The sequence below is a fragment of the Arvicanthis niloticus genome, chromosome 29, assembly GCF_011762505.2.
Source record: "Arvicanthis niloticus isolate mArvNil1 chromosome 29, mArvNil1.pat.X, whole genome shotgun sequence".
Lineage (NCBI taxonomy): Eukaryota > Metazoa > Chordata > Mammalia > Rodentia > Muridae > Arvicanthis > Arvicanthis niloticus.
This window is the reverse complement of record NC_133437.1, coordinates 18,086,522-18,107,635: the sequence shown is the minus strand read 5'-3', so window position 1 is coordinate 18,107,635 and position 21,114 is coordinate 18,086,522. Positions and strand designations below refer to the sequence as shown.

General features: G+C 42.9%; 1 protein-coding gene and 1 non-coding gene across 5 annotated transcripts in view; both read right to left on the bottom strand.

Annotated features, from left to right (window-relative positions):
• The window catches only part of Arsb (arylsulfatase B), a 157,774-nt gene that overhangs the window by 44,602 nt on the left and 92,058 nt on the right, over window positions 1–21,114 (bottom strand). For all 4 annotated transcript variants that reach the window (XM_076927160.1, XM_076927161.1, XM_076927162.1 and 1 more), the window contains exon 6: window positions 17,070–17,140. In XM_076927160.1, the coding sequence (XP_076783275.1) occupies window positions 17,070–17,140 (71 nt within the window). The remainder of the gene's footprint in view (window positions 1–17,069; window positions 17,141–21,114) is intronic.
• On the bottom strand, window positions 19,799–19,925 carry LOC143440509 (small nucleolar RNA SNORA24). The gene has a single exon (XR_013108163.1). It is a non-coding gene; the product is annotated as a small nucleolar RNA SNORA24 (small nucleolar RNA).

The following is a 21,114-nucleotide window of genomic DNA, read 5'->3' as shown; positions in this document are numbered from 1 at the left end:
GAGATTTGTCTTGTGGAAAGGAGGCATTTTGTGACCTTTTGCCATTGTGCGGTGATAATGAATTTTCTGACAAACCTGAAAACCTTGGGTTTCTTTGTTAAAATAATAAGCTTTGAGGAATAACTTTGACCTAGACCTTTGTAGAATTAATCAAATACAGATTTTGGAAAAATTGATGAGTTTGGTCTTTATCAAGACACCCTAATTTATTACTGTCAACCGAGGCGGTATACAGATCTATACCATGTAGAGAAACCGAACTATTAACTCTGGCCCCAAAGCACTGAGCAGAGTTCCCACACTTATGGGGGTTGGGGGAAGGGGAGGGCAGGGGAGTGGTGTCCAACATAAGCACAGTATTGCTTTGTTTCCCTTCTCCTTTGTTCTTTTTAAAAAAATTTAATTGTAAATGAAATACATACAGTGAGTTAGGTCAAAAGGATAATGAAAATTATCTATTCTTGCATTTCCCCACACTAAGGGACCTTATAATACTTCTGTATATTCTCTCTAATCCCATTTGATGCCTCTGTTATTTTTCATAAACTGACACTGAATAAAAAAAAAAACACCTTTACTTTTTATTGGAACAGAGTGTTTGCCACTAATCTTTGAGTAGAAAACACAGGGACAATAAATTTTCCCAGTTTCCCTCTGACTGTGGTTAAATGAGGAGACCTCATTTAACCATTCCAGGACATTCCAGGAAATTGCTTTTATGTTCAAGAGGTAAAGAGACAGACTCACTGGGCCCAGAGACAGGATGGGCTCTTATGATGGTGTTGGGTGAGGATGCTTTTTGTCTTCTGAGACACAGTGACAGAACAACAGGTGTCTCAGATACCATTCTGACAGCCACACAGATGCACAGGTGTCAAAGGATGGGCCAGAGTGACCTGTCTTCCCTTATACAGAGGCAAAGGCTGGGAAGCAGCCTCTTGGGCACACAGAGGCGGTACTTGCCTTTTCTATGAAATCTTTCTGGGAGATGATGAGAGCTTGTCTGCATCCAACCTCAACACTTCTATAAGATCACAGGAGTTTCTGTGTAGAAGTCAGACCCACAGTCCAAGCAAAGTCTCAGGGAGGCTCTGGGAAGAAGCCTACAACCACCTTACTATCAATTTTGGAACCTCTTCCATGTAGATACTCAGCTCACTGCCACTTATTGGGAGTCTAAGTTTTCTTTCTGAATGTTGGCATCATAGGACATTGTCTTAGTTAGAGTTTCTATTGCAGTGATAAAACACCATAACCAAAAAGCAAGTTGGAGAGGAAAGGGTTTGCTTGGTTTACATTCTCATATTGTTTATCATCGAAGGAAGTCAGGAGAACTCAAAAAGGGCAGAAACGTGGAGGCAGGAGCTGATGCAGAGGCCATAGAGGAATGCTGATTACTGGCTTGCTCAGCCTACTTTCTTATAGAACCCAGGAGCACATGCCCAGAGATGGCAAGAACTACAATGAAGTAGATCCTCCCCCATCAATCATTAATAAAGAATATTCCTTACAGCCGGATCTTGTGGAGGTATCTTCTCAATTAAAGTTCCCTCTTTTCTGATAACTCTGTTATATGTCAAATTGATATAAGACTAGCCAGCACAGACATCAGGAATATAGGACAAATAACTATGCATCTAAGTCAAACTTCAAAATCATCCTGCTAGCTGACCTGAATTGTGTTTTGGCCAGACACACCCAATTACACTAGTATTGAAAAACATTCTGGCATTGGATATTCAGAAAGACAATGTACATTGCTATAGAGCCAAATTAAGAATTTGGGGGAAGGGTTTATAAACCCTTCAAAAATCAGTTATAAGATTTAAGGTCTTGTGTGTGGTGCTAGGGGTTGAGCTTAGGGGTCCTGTACATGTTAGGCAAGTGCTCCACTACAGAGCCAGATCCTCAGCCAGCACTGAAATGTCAACTTTTATGTCTTAAATAGAATATGTATATAAATATATTAAATTATAAGGCTTAATCTTCAAATTAGGGATCATCAAATCTGGGATATAGCGCTACTCACATTGTGGTCAGAGAACTAGCCACTCAGGTGGGCACTACTTAGAAATTTATCAGAAATGCTGAATTGCAGGCTGGAGAGATGGCTCAGAAGTTATGGGTATGTTCTACTTGCCCTGAGGACCTGTTCCAGAGAACCCAAGTTCTATTCCCAGCACCCACATCAGGTTGCTTATACACACCTGAAATCTCCAACTTCATCAAGATCTGGTTGGTGTCTATGGCCTCCTTAGACTCATGCATTCTCTGCCGCACCCCGCACCCACATACATAATCTTTAAAGAAAAAGAAATGCTGAATTCTGATCCAAGGTTAATCAACCAAAGCAGGAAATTTGCATGTACATTCAAAAGTGAGCAGTATTGGTAGAAGAGCTGAGGGGTAGACCAGATGTCTGGAATGCAGGAATTACTACCTGATAGTCACAGGAAAGTTCTTGGAAGCTGCAAGTGCAGTTCACAGCTTGCTCTTTTCATTTTGAACAACAGCCTAATTTCTTACATGACCTTTGCACCATCACCTTACTGAGTCAGTGTCTGTCCACTACTGAAAGACACTATACCACAAATACTGTATGTGACTTTCCTGAGAAGGAACAACAGTACTAAGGTTATTATACTTATTGGGCTAAGTCAGTCTGGAAAGAGGATGGTTGGTGTGGATTCCTGAAGCACAATAATGTAATTTGATACATTTTGAACGACACTATTAGAACTTTAAGGAGTGTATGTTCCTTCACTTGCTCACTTCTATTTCTAGAAACAGAGAAAACCATGGGCAATATAAATTCTCAGGGGTGTTCAAAAGTAGGTCTAAGGCCAGGAATACATGATGCATGGCAGTTAAAGGAATTTAAACTCAAACCCCCATTGGTTTCTAATTCATCTCAATCATTAAAACTTGATGAAGTGCTGTTGAGTTATCTGAAGGAAAGCAGATAGTGCATAGTGAAAGAGCTGATGTCATCCTTGGACCTGTCAAGCCATGCACAGTTGGGAAAGTGATTTGTTTTCAAGAGAAGACGTACAATCATGAAAAGTACAGTTCTTAGATTTCCTTACACCCCCTCCCAAGAGTCTGGTGATTTATATGCATTGCTTTTCTTTCTTTTCTAATTTTGTGCTCATTGTCAATATTTTCATTTCAAAAGAATGTGCATTTATTTGAGCTCAAATGCAGGGCAGATGCTGTTCTTTATTATTTGTGGAGATTGGGGAAAAAATCACCTCATAAATTTGAAGATACGGTTGACATTAGATAAAGGGAAGAGTCTAGAATCATTTTCAATCTCTAACATTTTAAAACATAGTTATTCACAGAGTCAGTACTATATTCTAACTTGTCCAAGAAGCAACTCAGATGTAGTCCTCAATTTCTGAAAATGAAATATATTTGTATTATAAGTAAATCTTTATTCGGTCAGGAGATCATAAAGGAAGGCAGGGCTCGAGCTGGCTTTATTATTCATTTTTCTTTTGAGTACGAGGCCAGGTTTGATAAGTACTGAGTTATTTTTGGAAGTTTTTATAAAACAATATAAAGTCAAAGACTTGAGATGAATTTAAGTAGTCCGAGTAGTTGTAATCGCCTATTTAAATCATTCTAAGTTTGGTTAAGTATTAGTCTCAAATAAATGTATTATCAATAGAGTCCTACCCAAGCTTTCTTGTGTCTTACTTGATCAGTAATTGTTAGCTCTTTCAACCAAATACTTTTTAAGTACATACTTTTTACATGTATATTTGTGTGTCTTTGTGTAGAATATATATATGAACACAGGTACCCAAAGATGCCAGAACAGGGTGTCAAGGCTGGAATTACAGATTGTCGTGAGCTGCTGGGAACCTAACTAGGGTCCTTTGTAAGAGCTGTATGCACTTTTAATCACTGAGCCATCTCTCTCTCTCCCTCTCCCTCTCCTTCCTCCCCACTCTCTCTCCCTCATTTTAAAGGTCTACAACAGCTTTTTGTTGTGCCTAGATGCTTGGGTATATATGTGAGTATGAGAGATGAGAATGTCTGTCCTCAGGTAACATGGTTTAAAAGTCTGCAGGAACACACAGAGGACCATGAAATGAAGCCTTTGTGAGCTAAGATCTCTTTCTCTCTTCAAGTTGTTTATGGCAAGACCTCTATCACAGTGACAAAAAAGCCGACTGCTAAGGCAGTCCTCAAGTTTACAGAGATAAGGTATCCATACTATTCTTGAATAGTTGAATGGTAAAAAAACCATTCAACTATACTCACTGATTAGATAATACCAGGGAGCATACAGAAGTGTGCCAAAATATGAAAACACTCCTAACTGAAGGAAGATGAACATGCCATTTAGAGGCAGAGGACCAGCATAAGCAAGAGCTATTCATTGCAGAGGAGCGTAAGCAGACAGCATCAACTCTCCTGTGCTCTCTGGCTGGCTATGCACTTGCTGTATACCCCAGTCCAACCTCAAACTCTTAACAGCACAGCGTCAGTTTCCTGCTAGGAGAACAGGCATGTGGCACCGCACTTGGCTTCGTTTGCAAGTTTGAAAACACATTTCAAAAAAACTCACAGGTCTGACAAGAAATAAAAAGTATTTGAAATGAGAATAAAAATGCTGATGATTGAATTATAAAATACATGAATACCCTTCAGATAGTAGGTGTCCTACAGAGGAGAGGCAATAGCTTACTGTGATTCTGATTCGCATTTCCCTCGGGATTAGAGATGTCTAGTGGTTCTTAGCAGTGGCCATGTTCTTTCTGTGGCCATTTGTATACCTTTAAGAAGCAAATTCTGTTCAAGACCTTTGCTCATTTTTTTTTTAAGCCATGGTCATGTCTCGCTATGAAGGTGTAGGTGTTATTGAGCAATTTGGAGTGTAACCTCATCCCAGATTCTTGACTGACAAATATCTGCACCATTTTAAATGCTTTATATACAACTTGTATGTGTGTAAATACAAATCAGGAAGAAGGTTCTGAAGTCTGAGGTGTGTAAATACAAATCAGGAAGAAGGTTCTGAAGTCTGAGGTGCGGGGTAGGCTGTCTGCCAGGCACCTGAACAGTGCTGTCGTCTCTCCTACACTCTGGCTAGGCTCCACAGCCAGAACCTATGGCCGAGTGAGCTCCCATCTCTCTGCATCTCTGAGCCCTCCACTATCTCTTCTGTGGCTCCGGGGCCTCTGGTGGGACTGCAAGACTGGGCCTAGATGGTGGAAACAATTGTTTCCAGGCCTCTTCCAGAAACGTGAGCAGCCCCTCGTACTCTTTCACCTCTACTGTTTCTCCTCAGATAGGCAACCCTTCAGCAAGGCTTCAGCCTGTAGGGGACACAGCCGGCTCTGGAGCTCCTGCAGTGCTCTAGAACCTGCACTCATGGCCTAGTGGTTCAGTTCTCCAGGACCTTCCTAGCTGGTCTGTATCTTCCACATCTTCTCCAGCTCTGTTACATACTTCTGGGCCTGGAGGCTCCAGGTAGCCCTGTGCTCCGTGATGGAGTATGTTTTGTGGGTCAGGCAGTGGGGATATTTGGTACAGAATTGAAAGAAAGATGAGTCCAGGACTTTGTTTGCAGCTTCTTTTGGCTGGTGTGGAACCTCTTCCATACAGATATGCAACGCACATATCTTACGCCTAACCACACCTTGGACAACTGGTCTTGGGATTATTTGTATCCAAAGATGGCCTGGTTGAAATATATGAAAACTTTCTGTTATGTAGTCTCTTCCCACAAGCAGCGAAAGGCAGCTTGGTCTCAGTGCTCACCCAACACTTTAGGAAGCTTCTCGGCCCACCAAAGGTGCTGCCTTCTGGGAAGGAGACGGGCTACAGAGAGGCCAAATCATGAGTAGCAAACTCTTAATTGTGAGACAACTGCTCCTTAAACATTAGCATGTGGCCATGCTAATGTTCAACCCATGTGACATGTACCTTGTCCTTCTGAGGCAGCCGCCTTCCTGTGGTTGCCGTAGAGCCAGCCTAGCGCAGGCCAAGGGGATGGTTAACACAAAGAACGATATACAGATCAAGGGTCAGTGTCATGCTCTGGGAATAATGGCTTGGCATCGACCCTAATGTTCAGTGAGACAATTTTAACTCATCACTTGCTCCAAGACTGTAGGCAGATCCTTGGCTTTCTCTGAGTCCTGATAGTTTCCTTTGTAAAGAAAAGGAGCTGATAACTTGTTCTAGAGTTGCCACTGTGAGCTCTGCATCATGCCTCTGCTCCTCCTGATTGAGGGAGGCTCAGTGAGGGCACCCTCCTTGTTGAGCAACCGAAGAACTTCAGCCTTTGTCTCTGCATGCTTCTAGAGCACTTAAATGATTTGTGTTTGACTGGCTCACAAGCAAAGGGGCTGCCCAACTTCACCTAGTTCTGGGCACCAGCTGCAGATCAAGGTAGTCCGCCTCCAATGATGCAGACTGTAACTTCTACGTGTTTCTACGTTGCTGAGTTTTCAGTCAGATCAGAAGTGCGGAAGTAACTGCTTTACCTCTCACTGTGTGCTCAGTAGATTTCAATTTGTAGTGGAAGCAGTTCCATCATTAGGGTCTTCTCCACAGATGACAGCAACAGGACCCTCGGGGCAATCTTGCTTACTTCATCCTTGGTCTTCAAGTATTACTAGATAGACATAATTATCTGGAAGGATGGGCCATTGAGTCTGGGGTGGAGTATCTGCGTGTGTTTGGGTGGGGTGGGATACTTCCAGCAGTCACCTCCTAGTTAAGTCTCCTGCACTTAAGCCTGTAGGGAATCGATTACCTTGGCTGATGGCCTGTCTGCTTGGCACTGGATGCTCAAGTTAGCTCTGCTTCCAATGAGCAAGTGTCTTTGTGTCCTAGTGGTGAGCCACCTACTAACCATCAGAGTTTCCGTAAAACATCTTCACAAGGAAGTCATATTGTTAAAAAAAAAAAAAAAAAAAAAAAAGGACTGCAATCCTAGTAAATATGCCTTAATTTAGTCAGTGCACAAAAACTGAAAATAAGGTGATATGCACGTTTGTGGATATGGTGAGTGTGTGTGTGGGAGTCAGAGTGTGTATGTGGGTGTGTGTAAGTGACACACAAGAGGGGAAAAGCCATTTATAGAACAAGGAAAACTTCTTGCAAATCATATAGGTGGTAAACAGTTAACAGTTAAAGGAACTTCAAAAACTATAGAGTTAGAAACCCATATAATGGGCTGGAGAGATGGCTCAGTGGTTAAGAGTACAGGCTACTCTTCTAGAGGACCTGAGTTCAATCCCCAGCGTTTACATGGTAGCTGATGACTATCCAGAACTCCAGTTCCAGGTAATCTGATGCCCTCACAGACATACATTCAGGCAAAAACACAAATGTACATAAAATAAAAAGAAATAAATTAAAAAAGAAACCCATATAATTCACCAGAAAAAAACCATAACTCATTCATCGCATTAAAACATAGGTGAAAGACTTGAAAAGACATTTCTCCCAAGAATGGTGGTGGCTGTGGGCTAGCAGAGGGTAAGTATGCAGCTGTAGTGTGGCCCATCACACAGGGCAAACAGGTCCTGGGCAGCTGTAGCACCAGCAAAGCTTGAAAAGTTTCCTCTGAACAAACTAATGGAATAGGCCAGTCTTGAAGTATTACTCATGGGAAACAAACGTGCAAAGGAAACATAAAAGCAGGTGGTGGCAGTGGTGGCAGTGGCGGCGTTAGGGATGGCCTGTGTGATATCACTGTACCTGAGGGTTACTAAAGGTCGGAGCCAGCAGTTTCCCACAGCTTAGGACTTTAAATTTGTCATTTTTGAGTCACTTTCTTACCGAAACCAGGCAGTCCTCAAACTTGCGGTGTAGTTGAGGAAAGACCCTGAACTTTTTTTTTTTTTTTTTTTTTTTTTGAGACAGGGTTTCCCTGTGTAGCCCTGGCTGTCCTGGAACTCACTCTGTAGACCAGGCTGGCCTTGAACTCAGAAATCCGCCTGCCTCTGCCTCCCAAGTGCTGGGATTAAAGGCATGCGCCACCACTGCCCTGGTGACCCTGAACTTTTGATCCTTCTGCCTCCACCTCCAAAGTATTGTGATACTAGGTGTACCCCTCCACACCAGGCTTATGCTGTGCTGGAGATCAAGCCGAGAGCTTCATGTATGCTAGGCAAATCCTCTACCAAATGAACTGTATGCCCAGCCCTACGCTTTGAAAAAAATATTGAAAAAGATATTAGTTTTTAAAAGGTATTGTCATTGCTGTTGTTTTTGTTGTTGCTGTTGTGTTGTGTTGTTTTTAAGAGTGGGTCTTTACTATAGAACCCAGGACTGCTGGAAACTCACTCCCGTTGCCTCTACATGTTGGAGAGACAGGTATGTCTCACTATGCCTGGTTTATGTGGTGCTGTGATTTGAACTCAGGACTTCACAGAGAAACCCCATCTGGAAACAACAAAAGCCCACAACAAACTTCATATGTAATGGTGTAAAGTCTGCACATTTTCTCCCTGAGACTGGGACAGAGACATGCATACACGACATCACCATTATAATCACTGCTAACTATACACTGAGATGAAGGAAACACAGAGAAAGGCGTAAGGATGAAAGGACAGAAACAAATTACATCATAGAGACAGTTCTCTCACAGGCACACAGATGATCAAACTGGCTTAACCAGACACTGATTGGATATAAAACCAAGCGTCTGCTAAATGTCTAAAACTCAACGGCAGGGCTGGGTTAGGTCAGTGGTGCCCTGACTTGCAACATTAGCTACCCCTACCTCTAGAAAAAATAAAAATAAAAAACAAACTCAATGTGTACGTACCTCCAGCTAGCTAACAAAATTCAGAAATAAAAGGAAGTGCTGGCACCAGTAATAAAACACAAGGTACCTAAAAAATAATTAACACCATGATAACGCCTACACTTGGAGGCGGCCCTCAGGGAGGAATGGATGGAAAACTGCTTTGCTCATCCAGAGGACACTCGGCCACTGCTGGAAAGCCCCAGACTGGCTACTGCTGTTTTCTGTCGCAAATCTACTTTGATTTTATTCTCTATACCTAAGAGACAAGAGTAAATGATCAAACATTTATAAACACAGCCAAGTACAAATGATCAAACCGTTGTCAAACTAGAGTATTGGTGAATGCCTGAACGTCAAGTGAAGAATTCTACAAAATGAAAATTAAAAATTTTACATTTAAAATGCATCTTTTTTGTTTTGTTTTGCTTTTTGTTTTTGGGTTTTTTTGTTTTGTTTTGTTGTTTTTTGAGACAGGATTTCTCTGTATAGCTCTGGCTGTCCTGGAACTCACTCTGTAGACCAGGCTGGCCTCGAACTTGGAAATCCACCTGCCTCTGCCACCCAAGTGCTGGGATTAAAGGCGTGCACCACCACTGCCTGGCTAAAATGCATCTTTTTAAAAGCCATTTATTTATTTATTATTTAATAATAATAAATAATAATAAATAATAATTTTATAATAATAATGTGTGTGTGTGTGCGTGCACATGCTGTGCGATGCTGTGAGTGCTGTTCATAACCTGAGGGGTCAAGTACTTTCCCTCTGCTTTGAGGACCCCAGGGATCCCATGCATACAGCTGATAAATACAGATGCTCAGCTCACTTCCTTCTTTTCATTCAGTACAGGATTCCAGCCCATACGAATGCTACTCTCCACACCCGGTGGGCGGGGTGAGCCCAGGATTCTAGCCTATAAAAAATGCTACTCCTTACACTGGGGTGGGCGGGATAAGCCCTCCCTTCCAGATATGGGAAGAGACATGTCCCTTCAGTGTTTCTAGAGTCCAGTGTTTCAAGTTGACAAAGAGTGCGAATCATCCCGGTATCCATGACCATATTTTTGTGAGAAGATACCCTAAAAATGCAGGATTCGGGCCATGGAAGGAAAGCATTTTATTACGTTGAAGTGGTAGGCTCATTTCATATAATACAACCCCATGCAATCATTCATGAAATTGTTATAAAAGAATTTTTAAAATTAATGCCCATAGAGGCTTGTATTAAAAATTAACTTCAAATTTATGATCTGAATCCTATAAGAATGTGTTTATTGTATGTGTCTATTAATGAATAAAATCAAGAGGAAGAGAAAATTATAAAAGACAAGGTTTATTTTATGGTGGACGGAGAGTGTTCTAATAGAATTTTTGCTGCTAATTTCGATCGGACATCTCTGTTTTATCCCCCACGTCCATGTATATTTTGAGGAAGAGCAATCAGACAGCTCCGCTGCCTGCTGGACTAAGTCCCACCTGCTGAGGCTGGCACAACACTTGCTACAGGCTTTCTCTCTGCCCTGAGCAGGCTTGCTGTGTCTACACTTCCTGTGGTGATCCCTTCTCCCCCAACAACCTCCCCAGGTGAAGAGCATGCCACTCCCAGCAGGCAGCCTTTGGGAGCTGGCCCTCCTGCATTCACAGCAACACTGTCAGACTCCATGGAAACTGGCAATTAGTCACACATAGCTCATAATATCTCACCACAGTTGCCTTTGTCCATTATTTGAATTTATTTAAGTTTGTTGTACGTTTTTATTTCCTCCAGCTAGCTTCTAGGCTACTCTATGTTTTTCATCAATCCAGGGCAACAGAGTAAGTAACAGAATAATGTCTCCCATCCCCGGGGGAACCAGAGTTCCTTCTCCTAACTTCCCCAGCGCCTGTGAATATGTTTGCCTACAGGGCAAAGAGGAAATCAAGGTATAGATAAAATAGACTACTGAGCAACTAACTAGCCTTCAAATAGGGAGGCAGGCTGGCTCTCCAGGCAGGTCTCGTGATATCCCAAGAGTCATGACAAGAGGGACATGGCAGAGGAGGTCCGTGAGACCGGGAAGAGGGTTGGAAGCATGTAGCATGAGATGAGCTCAATCCCCAGAGGGAGACTGAGCGACACACCTGTTCTTGGACCACTGGGACAGAGGTTAAGCATTGTCAGAACACTTCTAAATTCTGTTTGACCACTTCCTGTTAATAAGAAGACACTCTAAGTGTCTCATCTGATGTTTCTTTTCCTGCTCTAGTTCCTGCTTTTGGAAGACTGTGCAGCGTGCTTCCTGACTGCAACGCCTTCCCGGTCATGATGGGCTTTATCCCCTCTGGAACTGTAAGCCATCATAAACCCTATCTTCCCTAACTCACCTTTCAACGGGGTGTTTTATCCTAGCCACAGAAAAAGCTTAAAGCCATGGTTTAAATGTCTTGTTATGCCAGAGTTAAAGAAAAGTAATCAAAGCAAAGAGTTGGAAATGGGAGAGGAGACCAACATTGTCACTCTGAGGTGGCGGAGCTGAGTGTACTGGCTGATTTGAGTGTGTTCCCAAGGGTTCATGTGCTTAAAGCTTGATTCTTAGTAAGATGAGGTTAGGAGGCCATGCAAGCATTAAGAGGTTGGTGGGACTTAGAGCAAGATCACTCAGCCATGGTTGGTCAGTGTTGCCCTCTTAACTGTCAGTAAAGACATGCTTGACCCTTCCCTCCTCTCTCTGGCTTCCACCTGATAGGTCCCTCACACATGCACTCCCAGATGCCACCCGCCACATGACACAGTCACTGGGGATCTCACCAGAGCTGAGCAGATGTCAGCGCCATGCTTAAGTCCCCACAACTATAAGCAAAGTGTTTGGATCTCCTTTAACCACAGCTATTCCCACTGCCCCAAACGCCCAGTTATTTTACTATATCAATGAAGTGCAATGGGGTCAAAGAAGAGTTATATTGTTGCTCAGAAGGGAATTTGGTGAAGTATCTGGCCCTTGGTCAAATGGCCTAACTCCCAGAGACAGGGCCCCAACCCTTCCATCAGCCTCTGTCCTCTGACACCAATTACCCTGATTTCTCCAAATGTAAAACTGGGGCCATGGGATTTGTTAGCCTTGTGCAGCCAAGATCCATGGTGAGGATTAATTAGCATTTTTTAAATGCTGTGGTTTTGGTTTGGTTTCTGTGTTTTCTTAGGAGGAAAGCCAGGTCATGATGGAGAGTTACCTACAGGTTTGATAGATGTCATCTGAGATGTGCTGTGTGGAAGAGGTGACACAGGATAAGCAGCTGTGGGGCTGCTCAAGGCATCAAGAAAGCCATGCTTTCAAACAAGCAGCAGAGATTCCCCAGAGTGTGGGGGAGGAAGCCTGTGCAAACCGCTGGACACTCAAGTGGAGAAAAAGAACACGGTCCTGGGTTCTGTGAGGGAAGGCACTGAGCAACACACAGCAAGAGAAGTGTGACAAACTGCAGATGATAAACACTGTGAGCATGCATCTTGTGAACATGAGAAGGAGCTGAGAAATAAGCCTCCTGCAGAAAGAATGAACTCAACTGAGGGTTGGTGGGTCTGCAGGTCTGCTGGCCTGAGGCTGACAACCAGGAAGCCTTAGTTATACAATGCCCAGAACAGTGACACAGCTTTGCAGATGGCATGATCTCCACAGAGCCTTGGGTAGCTTTCCAAACGCAACCTCAACACATTATTTTTGATATGCAAGTGACATGTGCTTGTCACTAGAGCACACAACTGTAGAGGGGCAGGTGAATTGGTTCAGGGGATAAGAGCACTGGCTGCTCTTCCAGAGGTTCTGAGTTCAATTCCTAACAAGCACATAGGAGCTCACGACTATCTATAAGGGCATCTGTTGTAGTCTTCTGGCATGCAGCAGAGCACACATACATTAAATAAATGAATGAATGAATGAATACATAAATACATGGAAACACTTTTTAAAACTGTAGAAATACATGCAGTAGACACTGCTACTTTCCTCCCATCCTAGCAGCCACAGTGTAACTAGTATTTATGACAGCAGCCGCAGTGTAACTGGTATTTACAACAGATGGATTTATGAACAGTGCTGCAACTGTCCTCAATTTATTGGTGACAAAACAGATGAGTGGAAGAACTCATCTCAGGCTCCAGGCTCTCGAGCATGAGTCAAAGTTGCTATTCAAACCCAAGTCCAAAGTTCTACACCTCGCACAAGCTGGTACTGCCCAGCCCAATGCTCTCCCTATTGTACCTTCAGTGTAATAGTGCAAGGCACGGGCAGCGTGTTCAGGGTCAGCACAGCAGTCAAAAGCCATCACCATCCAGAGTCAGATGACATGCACAGCCAGCAAGGCTGGTGTCACTATGAGAGCTGTTCTACCAGCTTCACTTAAACATACCATACTCCATATGTACATAAACACACCACATTCATTCTTACAGAAGCATAGTGCATCCCAACATGCTGTCATTGAGGTGAAGTGGGGTGAAATCATCCTGGCCTGTGCTAGGGTCGTTCTAATTGAAGTGAACTGATGGTAACACACTGACCTATCAGTGTGCCTCCCGTCACACACTTAGGCATTGAGCCAGCTATACAGGTGATGTCTGATCTACTTGGAGCATATGTCTCTGGATGGGAAGCAGGCCAGACTGATCAGGGCAACAAGTGGGCATGCTCTGATGCATTAAACATGACAAAAACCCGGTCTCCTCAGAAGCCCCACAGAAACTAACGGGTCTGAACTCTGGAGCTATCAGCAGGACACTGAATCTGAAATGTCCCTGACAGAATCTTATTAATCTTTGAGAAGCTTGTTCTAGCCATGAACAGCTCCTCAATCTGTCTCTGTCTTTTCGCTGATGGAAACCTGTTCAAAGTACATTTCCTTCCTTGAGTTGTTTCCAGCAGATGATATGATCACCATGACACAAAAATAACCAATACAGAAAACTTGCCATCAGAGAGAGAGAGAGAGAGAGAGAGAGAGAGAGAGAGAGAGCGCAAGAGAGAGAGTTGGAAGAGAGAGAGAGAGTCATCTATTGTTATGACAATGCAACACCTGACAGAAACAACTAAAGGTGAAAAGTTTATTTCTGTTCACAGGTTAAAAGATTTTTGGTTTGGTCCATAGTAGTTTGTCTGCCATGAGCCTGGCCTTAAGGTCTCAGAAGCAAGTGGGGGGAGGGGCTGATTAGACAGTGGCATGAAGAAAGCCAGAGAGGGAGGCTGGAGCCACCACAGGGTGGTTTATAACCTTCAAAGGCATGGCCATAGTGACCTTCTGTCAGTCAGGTAATTTTATATTCAAAATAGGACACATTTGAGACTGGGTGAATCTTGCACCTCCAAGCAGATGTGGCAGCTATACCAGAGCACATGCCCACGTGAGAGGGGAAAGCGAAATGAGCCCCGTTCCCACCGTTGTTGCTAACAGAAGTTACGTGTCATCATGATACCCAAAGACAGGAGGCCTTCTACGGGAGGTCAGTTGTAACAGCCCTATACGGAGCCACGCACAGAGTGGGCCTTCCATGGCACATACTGTGTTAACTTCCACTAGTGCCATTTATCTGTAATTGAGCTCCTGCCAGCATAACTCTGTGTGTGTGTGTGTGTAAGTACATATGCATATATCACACAACTGGATTATTCTGGAGTTCTGGTGATCACAACTGACATCCAAGATGAGGTGAAGGCTTAAGGGCACTAAACAGTCCAGATCAGTGGTTCTTCCTGATCTGAATGGTGCTGAGAAACATGGAGTCTGGCACAGGAGAGCCCTCGGATCCATGAAAGCTAAATTCAGATCCAGCATCATCGCTGTTCTGACACCTCCAGGCTTTCCCATAGCTCGTTCAAGAGTGCTGGCGCTTCCCCAAGTCTCTCACTGCTTACTTCTACTGACCACTCTTAGGGAAAGACAGAGTCTAGGTCACCCCACTAGAAAGATAGGCATAAAGGTGTGAGATGCTAGGCTTTGTATGTGGTCTGCCCTCCATGGGAATGTCCTTGGTCCCTGTCCTGAGCTGAGATACAGAAAGCAGGACACTTAACTGCTCCTTAGTGAGCACTCTGTCTGGAAGCTGTATGTGAGTGTGACTGGACTTCCAGGTAGACACTAATCCCTTCTGATGGACAGCTTTGGAATCAGACCTCTGGATGTGCATGTGGTCAAATTTATTCCCCAACTTCAGCCCACCTCCAAAATAATGAATGAGTATGGAATGTCAAGCAGGCAGAGATGAGTAACCTTGGTGACCACTAAGGATAGACCTCATTCTCATGGTTGGCTTCAGACCCCATCTGTTCTCCTGCTAACACTAGAAAGGAAAACATTATAACTGCCTCTCCTTAGGCCTTCTAGTCAAAAGGATGGAATTCCTTTGGTCTTGAGTAGAGACCTAACATTCTGATGCCCTCCAAAGATTAGAATATTTTGTACTATGTTGTCTCTTCCCTTAAGAGTTAATCCAGCCGGGCCTGTCAATCACATGGCTAGCATCTACTCCCCAGGAAAGCGTCTAATAACATACTAAAGGGATGGGAGGAATAATTACCCCTTAATGAGATGATATACTTACTTATACTTCCCCAGAGCCCCTCCCCTGATGCAGTTGCTTGCACATCCTCATTGCTAAGCTTCCCTGTTTTTTGAGTTCTAAACTCAAAAAGTGTAATTTTCCCTTCTTTTTCTGTGCCTTTTAAAAAGTCCAGGCATGTTTTCCCTGTCTAAGCAAGCTTTCCCTGGCATTCTGCTTTCTCACCCATTATCCAAGCCCGCACCCCACCCTTCTGTCATGCAGATGCTTGCCAACCTCTGTGTTTGAACACACCAGCCAGCTTTCGCAGACCCTAACTCAGAGGCCATGACTTTCTCTCTCTCTCTCTCTCTCTCTCTCTCTCTCTCTCTCTCTCTCTCTCTCTCTCTCTCTCTCTCTTTTTCTCCATCTACCTCCATTCGGGAGCTGCCAAAATTTACAGCTAAAGTATCCTGTTGTTTTTCTTTCAAATTCTAGTAAAACGGTCCCTGAGCTTCTGAGTCTGTTTTTATTAATGAGAATAAGAGCCTAAGGGGGAGGAACCCCAGTTTTTCTGGTACCAAAAGGGCCCTGGATGTTCTCTGTACTCTGAAGATGGAGTGGGAGGAGTAACTACTAAATCTAAGAGCCAGCTTCTGAGGGAATGTGAGGGTTCTTAGAAGGCAGGGCTCTAGGGGAAACACCCAGTGCCTGTTCATATCGTTCATGTGAGGTGACATTGGTAAAGGAAGAGGACATGCACGGGACAGGGCTCAGAGAGGCAAACAGGATGTAGCAAGAACAAAACTACCTATTAATACAAACTAGCCTGTTGTTTACAAAGCTTCTAAGGGTTTCATTTCTGTTCACTCACTCACGATTGTGCCTGTGGCAACATCACTGCCCATTACCCCATGTACTCCAGAAGGGTAAACTAGGCTAATCCTTGACTACTCTCCCCTAAGTCTGATGGTCAGTCTGGGAGATACTAGACTTGGGAGCCAACTGTGTTGGCTCTAAGTTAACATTTTCTTATAATTGGATTGACTTTTTCCCTACAGAAAACTGCATAGGAAAGAAAGTAGGTTTGTATTTTCATGGAAAAAAAAAAAAAGCAGGCCCTAAAGACAATATATTTTTTTCTTTTTCTGAGTTTTTGCCTCACAGCAGCCTGAAGTGACTCAGACTTAGCAGAAAAAAATCTGCAGTGTTGCTCTGTGTAGGAAGGAGGTGGGCATGAAGCTCCCTGTAAACACTCTGTTTGTAAGCTCTCTGTTGTCTATGTTTACAGAGAGCACGGCACTCATGTGAACCAGTGGGTTCTATGTTGTTACAAGGTCCCAGGTTGGTAGGTCCCAACATCAAGTAGGTTTCTCTATAGAAGGCACAAAGGACAACTGAGGACAAAAAGTGTCCCTGGATTAATGACCACCATGATAGGGCTTGGCATATCCACTAAATAATACACCATAAACATCCTTACAACTGAGGGGGTCAGGATGGTGAATTATCTGGGAAAAGGTTCTAGAACTTTCAGGTAACATAGGCAATGACATGAGACTGGCAGTGGGAAAAGGCCTTGGGGGTCTTGTGGGCTCCGCTACACACACCAGCAAATGGCAGAGCCAGAATTTACTAACGTCGCAGAATACCGATGCCACTATGAGATTACCAGAACGTGTATAAGGAAGAAACGTTTATCCTAACTGCAATTCTGGCTAGAGTTGCAGTATCTGCTAAAACAAGACCAAACAATTAACATGGCAGCAATGGCTGGGTACTCACATGGTAAGTCATCAAAAAAGTCCTGATCGATGTTATGCAGCAGCTCCACTCTTGGGGATGGGCTCCCTTCACTGGAAAATAATTTTTTGGAAGTGTTAATTTTGTTTCAAATGGATATACATTATTATATGACTTTCTTTCTTGGTGTCTATAGAAAATAACAAATCTGCCACTAATGGCCGGTAGATCTTCATCAGGTCATTTGTCTATGTTATAATAATCACTGAAAACTCCACATAAAAATGTGTCATCATCAGACATATGATGACACTGTGGCTATATTTCAATGCGACCATTCTTTAGGGAAGAGGTATAGGACTCAAGTCATTTGTAGTGATGTCATACTGACTATGTGGGAAGAAACAAAGAAAGAATGTCTTCCAGAAAGGTGACATCCAAAGTGGAGATGTGGTGGCCTCACCATCAGCTATGTCATGATCTTTACATCTTTCTAATAGCCAAAGGGATCACAGATCTATTTTTAAAATTAATTAATAAATTAATAAGTTCATTAAGTATATGTCTCCTGTGGCCCAGGCTGACTTGGAACTTGCTATACAGCAAAGGCTGGCCTCTAGCTCCTGATATTCCTGCAGAAGTTCTAGGGTGGTATGCTTGTGCCATCATGCCTGGATCACAGATTTAATAGAAATATGAGTTAAATACATGCCTTTAAAACTTTTTTGAAAGCACATACAGCCATAGCCACAACCTATATTGAACAAAGAACAAATTGATGTGATTTAGACAGGAGAAAAATTATATTACAAGTTACTGAAAGAATATTGGGCTGTGTAACTTTGAAAGTAGGGTTTTCTAAAAACGGGGAGCATAAAAACTCTGGACAGATTGTCTCAACCTTACAGAAACTGCGAATCAATGTTGACCACCAGAAGACAGCCGGGGATACTTGCTAATCTAGGACCCCTGCTATATATTGCTAGCAGCAATATGCTGTTATCATCACAGGACTTGTACACAGCATGAGTAAGTGATACAGCTCTTGAATAACTAAGAAGCCACATTTTCCAGATGGCCCAGTGTCTACACCCAAACACACAGCTAGTTGTTTATAATAGTTATTTTAGAGTTCGAGGACAGCAAAACTTCAAAAAGTGTGACCTGTCAATCTGCAACTTGGTATTTTTCAAGTAAGAAAATATTAAAATGTAATTAATAAATTTAAAACCAAACCAAAAGAACTCCAACTATCATTGGCATTGTTTCCTAAATAATGTTAATTTTACACACGCACACGCGCACACACACTCACCCAACAGGAGGGATACAACCCAGATATATTTAATGAGAGTATTTTACAAGTGTTCATTGCTCTTCTTTATTCCCATACGCAGCCCCACTGGAGAGCAGAAGGCGAATGACTCAGAGACACGCCCAGGCTGTAGGGACAGTACTCATGTAGACTAACCCTAGTCCTCAGTTCCTAGGGCCAGCACTGCAGATGGGTTGGTACTGAGAGCAAGGCATATCTCTTAGGACCCTACTCTTCCAGTTTTCTCCCCCAAACACTTAACTCCCTACCTATAGATTCTGGAGACTGACAGCTAGTCCTAGCCAGCTTTGGTCCCAGAGGCTCTGAATGCAAGGAAGGGAAGATGTGCAAAGAAAACATGCATGAACAGGGGCCTGGAGAGGAGGCCCAGCAACTATGAGCATGCACTGCTCCTCCAGAGAACCTGGGTTCAATTCCCAGCAACTGTGTCAGGTCTCTAGCTCCAAGGCAGAGTGTCTGTGAGCACCTACACTCATGTGTGCATACTTATACAATAGTAGTGGTAGTGGTAGTAATAAATCATCTTTGAAAACATGAACAGGATGATGGTGGTGGTGTCTTGGGCATAAAAACAAGCAAATTGAATGAAACTCCTGAATAACAATAGCAAGTAAGTCAGAACAAAAGCAGTACGTCTGCACTGGTTTCAGAAGAGGACTATTGGTTAAATTTAGATATAACTAAGTAAAATTTGTATGTTATAGTTTTAGGGAAAAAATACATGTGTTTTCCAGACTATAGGAAATGTGGACAGTTCATTCAATTATAAAGAAGTTAGGAATGATGAAATAATCCCTCTAAACTTCAGGCTCTCCATTCCTATGTGACTACCCATCCTTAAACCAGAGCTGCCCTGACTCTCCCAAAATACGAAGCACGAATAAATCAAGGATACTTTGATAATAATTCTGTAGTAGATAAATCTTAACATAATAAGATGATGTGACTTTCTGGATCCTGGAAGTTGTGAACGATCCTTGTTGACTATTCCTTGGGAAAAATTTTTCACAGGCAGAATTCTCATGATGCCAATAGGACCCCCAAATCCCCCACTGTCACAGTGTGTTATGATTCCACTTTTAAAATATGCTAATCAAGATATTTTACTGAGGATGTGGTTAAAAGACATAGCAAGAAAATACAATACGTGACAAGTCGTTAAAACAATGCCAAACATACTTAGGGATTCCAGATTATTTTTTTTTTAAATTGACATTTATGAGAATTGAATAAAATATAAATTTTGGGTTGCATCATCTTAAAACCATGTAAAATCTCAAGACATATAATATGTCATATATGTCCAACCATATAATAATTCAAATGGGGGCTAACTCTTTGGAAAGGGATAGATTTTAGAGACCTATAGATGATTATTTAAAAAATGTCCAGAAACATATCAACAATAGCTTAGAAAAGTATGCCCGATACCCCGGCATCCCATGGCTTCTTAACTCTGATACCAGCTAAATGGCGACTGCTTTGCCAGTAAGCAAGAATATGCTCTTCCATGGCCAGGAAGTGAGGCTACCACAGCAGACAGGTCCCAGAGGTACACAGAGAAGTGAAGTTTTAAAAGATGCACATGGGGTCAGGGGTGGGGTGGGATGTAGCTTGGTGGTAGAGTAGTTGTCAGACATGCACTGGGCCTTAGGTTCTGTCCCCAGCATCGCATAAAAACAATGATGCCATGCACAGGGAAGGAAGACAGTAATTGCAGAAATATGGAAAAATATACACCACACCGTTACCTGAGATGGAAGTTAAGTACAGTGAAACTATACTTAAACTGAGCAAATGCAAGCACAGTCGAGAGTAAGTACACTGGGCACTTGGGAGGCTGGGGAAGAGAAATAGCTGAGGTCAACCTGAGCTATATAATAACCTCCCACATCATCAACAGCAGCAGTAACAACAACCACGATAAATGTATTGTCTGTGGAAATGTCCACCGTGCGGAACAAGCACACTAGGGCTGGTCTAGGCTCTTGATTGTTTGGCAAAGTTTGGTTGGATACTAGAAACTAGCACCAATACGGACTTTAAAATACTTGCCCCGGGGGAGATTGCTTGGTCAGCAGTTAAGGGTGCTTGCTAATATTGCAGAGGATCCAAGTTTGGATTCTAGTACTCATACTGGGTAGTTCTCAACCACCTGTAATTCCAGTTACATGGTATTGAATGCCTTCTTCTGGCCTTTACATACATATGTGAATACATACATACATACATACATGCAATAATAATAAAATCAAATTTATAAATGTTTAAAATACTTGACATGGATTAATCTCATCTAATTCTCAATACCACAGAACTTTGGCTAGCGTGATTGGTTAGGGTACTGTGGTGGTTTGAATAGATATGGTCCCCATAGACTCATGTGTTTGAATGCTTGGCCCAGGGAAAGTAGCACTATTAGGAGGGGTGGCCTTGTTGGGGAGTAGGTGTGGCCTTGTTGGAGGAAGTGTGTCACTGTTGGGCAGGCTTTGAGATATCCTGTGTTCAAACTATGCCCAGTGTAGAATACTGCTGCCTGTGGATCCTGACATAGAACTCTCAGCAACTTAAACATTTTCTTTCATAAGAGTTGCCATGGTCATAGTGTCTCTTCACAGCAATGGAAACCTTAATTAAGACAGTTACTAACATGACCCCTGTCTGAGCAGGGGTTGGAACTGAGTTTGAAACTCAGGCTGATGGACTTCCTAATCTCTATTCCTAACCTCTATGCTGTATCCTCTCCGTAGT